Below are 8,558 nucleotides of genomic sequence, written 5' to 3'. Positions count from 1 at the left end.
CTGTCTTGGCACTCGGAACTTTGCTCAGAACCGTTTCACTGCAGCGCCATCTTCGTTGAGCTTTGCGCGTTTAACCTCATTTTCAAGCTTCATGGCATTTTTGTAACCTGACAACACTATGTTGATTTTATTAGTCAATATGGCAACATTGTTTCTCGATTCCGTGGTTATCTAAATGTTGGAATAATGTTTGGTTTTTCCGGATTTTTATATATTTTTATTAATTAACATAATGTTTCAGTGAGTATAAGTCGATTTAATATAACAAAAAACAATATAATACTGCCTACTCGACGTTCTCCACGAAACGCAGGGAGTGTCGTTCAGATGCGCTGACCTTCGTTTTGATGCACAACGCACAACAAAGCATCAAATTGACGGCTGCCCCATTTTCACAACAATCTTTGGATTTGTTGTTATATTTGTGGAATGTATTCCTTATGATATATCTTCAGCAACTTTAATTTAGTTGATTGTGTAAAGTGTTACGTATGTGGAAAGTAAAATGAGAATGGCATCAGTGACTACGCAAACATCGTCTGGTGTGTGTTACAATACGACAGCAAAGACTTTCTTTTTAACTTCTAGGCTAGTGTTAGTGCAACAGAGGAAATAATTTACTCCCGAAATTGTATAATCAAGATGAATGAGAGGGATATTCCAAGTGTCCCTATTACAACTTTGGCAGGAGTAGCCAGTTTGACGGATTGTAAGTACAGTAATGTAACCGTATTTGTAATAATTTCTGTGCAGTGTCAATATATCTATTAATTTCAATGATATTTAAGAAAATTAGTTTATTTTCTAATTAGGTGTTGTTTATTTACTACTACGATTAGAATTTGGAAATTTCGTGTTTTCCCATGCAATGTAGCTCTATGTCAAAATAGCTCTTTTTGGACCATTCATATATAATGATTGGATTTAATGTATGAAGTTATTCAAAGTTTATTAATTTTTATTAAACTATGTATGTTTAGACTGCTTCTAAAGCACCATTAACTATATGAAAACGGGGTCACTAAATAAGTTATGGCCTGAAGTATGATTGACTTGACTCTGTCTATATATTTTACTCAATACTCAAATTCTTTATATTGAAGAATAATAATATATATATTCTTTAATATTGAAGGCTTCTTTTATTACAAGTAGAATGAAAAAAACGGAAGCATGCCTTAAATTATATATTTTCCACAGTATTACCAGTGCTGCCACTTCCCACACCTTTACCATCAACCCTCAACAATAAGTCTCAGTTGTTTCACCCGCGAGTAGCGGAGGAAGCTGCAATATTACTTGCTACCCGAGATGAAAATTTGGTTACCCTTCTTTTGCAGTCGCTTATGAAAACCTCTGTGGAACATATGTAAGTAATATTATAGCTTTTCTTGTTATTATTTATAGCTTTTCTTGTTATTATTTATATAAATTTGTTATTTATTTAAAACTAATGTCTAATAATAGTTTTTATGCACACCAAACAGTTTAAAGGCAAGGAATTGATGTATTTAAAAGTTACTTGGTCAAATTTAGAACAATTTGTCAAAAAAAGTTAATACTCCCAACTATGTAACTTTAGATAATTTCCTTATGGGGTGGTGCATAATGCATAGCTGGTTATAGTTATTTCATATTGACTGTTTTACTTTTGAAGTAATTAACCATAGAAGTTCTGTTCATAAATGCTAACCCATTTAGGCTTATGGAATAAAACAATTATATTGTTTGTTTTTATTTGAACATATTTAATATTAGTCATTATTTGCCACATAAATATTAGTAACAAATTACTATCATTCACAGTTTATTTTTGGTTTTAATGATAAATAATAGAATTTGTACCACACATAATTCAAAAATTAGTAAGTGCAACATACTTCAAAGACAGCTATTGTAGGGAACTAAATGATGAATATATTTCAACAGATGAAAATGAATAATATTTTGTAAGCTTAAGTTATTATTATGTATGTCTCAAAATTTTGTAATTGAAATCTTTTGCAAATAGTTTAAGAGTAACATACTACTATACACTCATATAGTATATCAAATTATCAATAAAAATGATAAATGTATAAAAGGTGAGGTTTATTTGCAAGTATAATTCATCTAAAAGCAGGGTTCTCTTATTTCAAATAGTAAATTTAATGATAATTGAATGGAATTAATTCCAAACTTTCAGGTAAAAAAGTATAATTATAATGATAACAATTCTACATTGAAAAGGGTACTGACAGTTTCAGTTTTTGTCTGTATATTTTGCGCTGGCCTTTCCTTTATAAAGTTGGTCATTCTGGTCTCCATACATTTTATATTTTCCACAATTGATCAATCTTTTAGAAGCTTTTAATGAAAAATGTGATTTTATTAATAAAGACATAATTTGAAAAAATTGTTCCGGTCATCATAAAGTTCTAATTTATAACTGTATATTAGCATAACTATTAAAGAATATTTAACAACAAACAGGACGAAAAATCTCTTAATTTATGGCCTTTCGTTGTTAAAGTGAAATAAGGTGTCAAGAAAAGTTGGATTGTATTGGTAATTTTAATAACAAAACTTCCGTGAGACACAGACATAGTAAATATATTTAAAACGTTTTTAATATATTTACTATGTATTGGTAATCACGGAAATTTGACTAAACCTATAAGTCCATTTTCTGGACCAGCCTGAGGTAAATCCTAAGGTTATCCATTACTTACAGGTAACCCGGTAGGTAGGCCCGGTAGGTTGCTGAAGAGCAGGATTTTTAGTATTTTTACTTGATTTATTTGATTAAACTGTACATTTCAGAGATCTTAAGGAGGAAAGCATACCCAATGCAGTGAGCCCGGCTCCTCAACAAGCCACACCAGAACTACTGAAAGCAATATTACACGTAAATCCCAACGTATTTGACCAACAACAGAGAAACCATTGGGGCAATCATGTCACCTCAAAATTTAATGGATTGTCACCTTCTGCCTCATACAATTACGCATCACACAATACTGCTCACTCAAGTCCGTCTTCAGTCGGGACAGCAGTTCATTCGGCAGCCATTCCAAACCAGCAACTGCTAGCCCCACCATGCCAGTCCTCACCACACGTCAACATGGGCTCTCCACCATCACAAGCCAGGCCTGGAAGCCAAGTAAACATCACTGCGCAGAACAATGTGTCTCCTTTATGGAATAGTGCTAATTCTTCCACGTATACAAGTCCCATGTCCAACACTTCTAGTTCTAACCCCCAAAATGGTGGTTTCTATGGAAGTTTGACCCAAGAGAATCCAAGTTTTGGTACTAATTTATCCGAAGATAAAGATCCTCTTGCTATGTCACCTGGCAATTTGCCTGACCAGCAGAGATTAATGATGCAATCTCAGGAAAAGCCATTTGAACAAGGTAACCACAGTTTTTAATGCATTGCTATGTCAGTGGTAATTAACTGATTACTTATGTAAGTGTATGTTGTAGATGGAAATGTGGTAACGGGCCAGTCGCCCGCACAAGCAAGTGTGGCGCCGTCGCCACTGCGCCAGGAACCCCAAGTGCCTCAGCCGTCGATGGGCGCGCCATACGCTCCGCAGCAGTTACCACATAATCCCAATCAAGATAAACCGGACTCTAAAAATAATACTGTCATAAATAATAGATATCCTGTTGTCAAACTCGGCAGATTACCTGTAAGTGAAATCCTAGGAACAATTACCCTTATTCTAAGTCCAACCAAATCTTGTCAGTAAAAAAAGGCGCGAAATTCAAATTCCCTATGGGACAATTTCCCTTCGCGCCTATATTTTTCAAATCTGCCGCCTTTTTCTACTGTCAAGATCTGGTTGACCGAGTATAGTGTCCATTTTTCCGCACTCTGCTCCCGTGCGCGAGCGAGACCGCGCTATGCACGTATATAATAGCGATATCCCGCTTTTACACCAGAGTGGCGTATGAAAAACGCCTAAATCGCTTAATTGTATTCTGATTATAAAATAGTGATATTATGTTAATGAGCGACGAACCTAGTACCAGGAAAATTTAATTTCTTCAGTTATCTATTTCACTCTTATAATATTACGTATACATATTTTTTAAAGTAAATTTAAACCTAAAAACTGTGGAACAAAACAGAATACAGCAATAACGTTCGTTAGGGTGAAGTATACTTGGTCAACCAGATCATGACAGTAGAAAAAGGCAGCAAATTTGAAAAATGTAGGCGCGAAGGGATATCGTCCCATAGAAAATTTGAATTTCGCGCCTTTTTTTATTGACAAGATTTGGTTGACCAGCTATAGATACTAAGTGAAAGAGATAGTGTGATTCTCTCATATCTTCCATAGTGACAGATGTTGACCATTTTTTTTTATTTAAAAAGAAACGGACTTTCATTTTTTTTTAATACATAGTTGAAAATGTGTTGAAAAAAATAACGCGGGAAAGTGTTTTGTAAGAAACTTTTTGATGATGATGTCCAATAATGAATCAAAATTTTATTAAATATGTACGATTGTATTTAGGTACTCGTATTACATACTTTTTTCCCAGAATCTAATTAGATTTTTTCTTGAAATTACACAGGAAGGCTTGTTGAAAAGGCATGAGACGCCAGGTGACGAGAGGTCAAGAAAAAATAGTACAATGGAATCAGATTCAGATGACAATGCTCCTTTGAAGCCAAAGTCATCAAATGTTACTCCAGCCGTAGACAAAGAAAGAGAAGCAATAGATTTAGCTAGAGAGAAAAATTGGGAAGCTGTCAAAAGGAAACATGAAGAATTAAGCAGAAAAGAGGAAAGTGAAACGGCAATAGGTAAAGATTTAGTTTGGATTGGAAAATTGTTTCTGTCGAATAATACTTTCAATTGATGAATTAAAAGATAGTTATAAAATGTTCGTGTCGTAATGATAAATTGTGTCAATTGTCCTACAATCCCAAGAGAGCTCAGGGTAGTTTAAGATCTCTTTTCTGATTCCTACTATATATGTAAATGTTTATTTTTTGATAAAATAAAAAAGTCAGTTCATATATTTATTTATATTTTAGTACGGCCCAAGCTGCGGAAAGTTGAACGAAGATTAGTACCTGTGTTGGAGATGTTATCAGTAGACGAACTAATGGAGACCAACACTTACCAACGTTTCAACAAGCTCATTGAAACAGTTTTTGAAACTATTGAAGACGATATCATTGTCACTGATGAAATGGGTACGTAGTTTTCACTGTTGTTTTATTGATACGTTAAAAATTGTAATTTAAACTGATATAGAACTTGCAATTTCATACATTTGCCCGGTCAAGCACTACCACAGAACAAAATTTTTACTAATAGAACTATTTGGTGGTTTTCTTTACTGTGGTTATAGTTTGACATGTATTTGTTGTATAACTCAGAAGGGACAGACATTCCTGAAGACTTGTTGTTGCCGCGGTACCAGCTCCAGGAACTGTGCACCGAAGCAGCAAAGCTGAAGAACCTGGGTGCTATGGAAGCTATTCCTTCCGATCGGCTCGTGCGGTTGTTGTCTATACTCGAGAAAAATATACGCGCCGCAGAGAAGATGTCATTAGCTGGCGATCCTGTAAGTAATATTAGCCAAAGGCCAAAATACTATCAAACTAGAAGCTAAAGTTTTATTTATTTATTGAAATTAGTAAATAGCCAGATGATTTAAAAACTAGGATTTGTGAAAAAAATACTTTTACTCTAAGACCGAATTAACCCTTAAATACATGATTTTTTCGTTTTGCCCGAAATTAATATATATATCACATAATTGTTTGCCGTTTCTAGGAAAAATAGTAAAAAAAATTATATCATCGATTTTCACTGGGAAATCAGTGTTAAAAGTTGCATAGTCTAAATCATATTTTTGGAAATATATAGCTATTAGTAAGGGGTATAGGAAAAATCTTAACTGCCAACAGAAAGGTACACTATTTGTGATGTTCCTATGATAAAATTTGTAAATATAAAATAATTACAAACCCCGAAAAATCTGCCCAAAATCACATACTAAAAATCATCAACTTCCAGGTTTTTCCAAGTTTTCCGACATTTCGTCTATAAACAAATGTAACTTTTATAAATTAAAATACTGCGTAAATTTATGTAATAATTCGGAAAATTTATTAGTTTTACTATTGAAATAATATACAAGAACAAATAGAATTTGTTTAATAATGCATAACATTTGATGTTTATGTTGTGTGTATAAATGCATCACTATGCATTTAAGGGTTAAATTATTTTCTATGAAAATATTTCGGTTATTATTTATTTCGGTTTGTAAAAATACTTTTGTCTAAATAAAACCTATCACCATATGGTATAGCTATAACTTGTATGTATATGATAGTAACAAAGAGGCATCATATGAATCTTTGGCATAGATTGAGAGATTATTTATATTTGACCTTGAAATGTTTATGTCCAAAATGTTCCTTTGTAATTTGTAATCATTTCATATTTACATATTTCTGATTCATTTGTTAGATATGTATAGTAAGTGTAAGGCCTGAGTGGACGCTCGAAGCGGAGCGTTCGGCGGGGCGTGCAGCGTGGCGTCGGGCTCACAAGTAATTTGAGCAGCGTGCACTAAGGCCGCTCCTATACGCTTGCATTTGTTTAACATGCACGCCGCACGCCCCGCCCCGCTGCACGCCCAACTCGAGCGCCCACTCAGGCCTTACACTAAGAGAGAAGTTTCAACTCTACAATCACCTATCTTCATCTTATATGTGTTTACTTTATACCTAAAATAAGTGTAATCTTCAACAGGAGGACAGTGAAGAGATGCGTCAGATATGGCTGGAGTCAGCCCTGGAGCGGGTGATGTGCGCGTCTGACTCGTGCCTCACGGCGCTCTACATCATGACGTCGCCCTGCATGCCCAAACGCATATTCCTCGAGGACGTCATCGACCGGATCATCATGTTCATCAAATTCCAGTTGAATAATACTATTTACTGTGTCTATGATCCGGTCTACAGCATTCAGACTACTTCTAAGAAGAAAGGTTAGTGTTGAAGACATTATTTCTAGTTCACACCACATATGTTTTTTTTTACGATCCTAGTGAGTCAGCGCTAAGCAAAGGTGGAAAACATTCCGTATCCCGATCTTAAGTAACCTCTGACGAGGTCTAACGTGACGCCTAATTTGGTCAACGTTAATAACGTAAAGTAGATCAACTATATAATATGAATCAGGTAATTTTTACAGATGAGTTCCATTTCAAGGTGAAGCGGTCCGTTTAGACTTTTAGATACTGACTTTAAGTTTGACCATTTGAATCTACTACGACAGTAATGAATTAAATTCTATATTTAAGTGACGGCGTTAATGGTCGCGAACAACCGCGGGAACGGCCACTGAATTGGGAATTTAACTAAAGAGTAGATGAAGGCTTAAATTCTTCTGGCCCGAGTAATAAGCGCCTCGACACAGACCATTTGTTGGGAATCGTACAAAAATGTGCTCGACGCGCTCACATGCCAACTTGTGGACGTCTTCAAATTCGACGTATAACGCAGGTCCTACACGATCTTTGTGCATCTAGGTATACTACCGCAAACCAAACTGACGACCGAGATCATATTAGCGTCTCTTTCACTCTTGCTACGACTATGCAAGTGTGAATAAGAATTTTTCCCACTTCCACTTCCATTCCACCACCACCACTCCACTTCCACTTTCTCTATCTCTTTTTTTTCCACTTCGATTTTTCCGTCCCCGGTCTTCAGTTTGGTTAGCGAATAGTATATAGTTCGTTTTTTTTTAGCATTAGAAAGAACTTGAAAGAAGGTAAGCGATTTTGACATGTCTTTTAATTGAAAAACACTTTTTAAAAATCAATAACTATTACTTATGAAAGCAGAAGACTATAAAAGATCGTATTAGATTCATAATTGTTACATATTTACCGTAACTTATTTTAAAAATGTGTTTTTCAATTAAAAGACACATCAAGATTGTTTACCAAATTTCTAATGCTAAAAAAAACGAAGTATAGTAATGATATGTCGCATCGCAGTGGACGGGCGCAAGCGGCGCGGCGGCGCGGCCGGCACCGCGTCGCGGCGCTCGGGCGGCTGCACCAAGGCCGTGCGCGAGCTGTACACGCACGCGCACGAGTGCGTGACGCTGCTGGCCGAGCTGCTGGCCGCGCACCACCTCACCGACACCACCGTGCTGCACGCCTCCACGGTCGGCGTGTCGCCCTTCTTCGTCGAGAACGTCAGCGAGCTGCAGCTCTCCGCGCTCAAGCTCGTCACCACGGTACGATCCGCTCCAAACAGAGTGAAACTGCAGATAGATTTTGCATTTCAAATTACACCCGCGTCGACTACTATAAACCGTTACACGCGAGTTAAATTTTTCATGATTTAGCGCATTTTTTGACTATACTTGGTCAACCAGATCTTGACAGTAGAAAAAGGCGGCAAATTTGAAAAATGTAGGCGCGAATGGATATCGTCCCATAGAAAATTTGAATTTCGCGCCTTTTTTTACTGACAAGATTTGGTTGACCAGCTATAAAATCTAACGCAATTTTTTAATAATTCTA

General features: G+C 35.9%; 1 protein-coding gene across 1 annotated transcript in view; it reads left to right on the top strand.

Annotated features, from left to right (window-relative positions):
• The first annotated feature begins 265 nt into the window (after positions 1-265).
• LOC134649144 (nipped-B-like protein) overlaps positions 266-8,558 on the top strand; it is a 30,846-nt gene continuing 22,553 nt past the window's right edge. Inside the window, exons 1-9 of the mRNA XM_063503858.1 lie at positions 266-709; positions 1,201-1,369; positions 2,803-3,395; positions 3,468-3,676; positions 4,569-4,800; positions 5,035-5,196; positions 5,383-5,570; positions 6,770-7,007; positions 8,025-8,269. Of these exons, the coding sequence (XP_063359928.1) occupies positions 643-709; positions 1,201-1,369; positions 2,803-3,395; positions 3,468-3,676; positions 4,569-4,800; positions 5,035-5,196; positions 5,383-5,570; positions 6,770-7,007; positions 8,025-8,269 (2,103 nt within the window). The 5' untranslated portion in view covers positions 266-642. The remainder of the gene's footprint in view (positions 710-1,200; positions 1,370-2,802; positions 3,396-3,467; positions 3,677-4,568; positions 4,801-5,034; positions 5,197-5,382; positions 5,571-6,769; positions 7,008-8,024; positions 8,270-8,558) is intronic.

Source organism: Cydia amplana, chromosome 6, assembly GCF_948474715.1.
Source record: "Cydia amplana chromosome 6, ilCydAmpl1.1, whole genome shotgun sequence".
Classification (NCBI taxonomy): domain Eukaryota; kingdom Metazoa; phylum Arthropoda; class Insecta; order Lepidoptera; family Tortricidae; genus Cydia; species Cydia amplana.
This window is presented reverse-complemented; position numbering and strand designations above follow the sequence as displayed.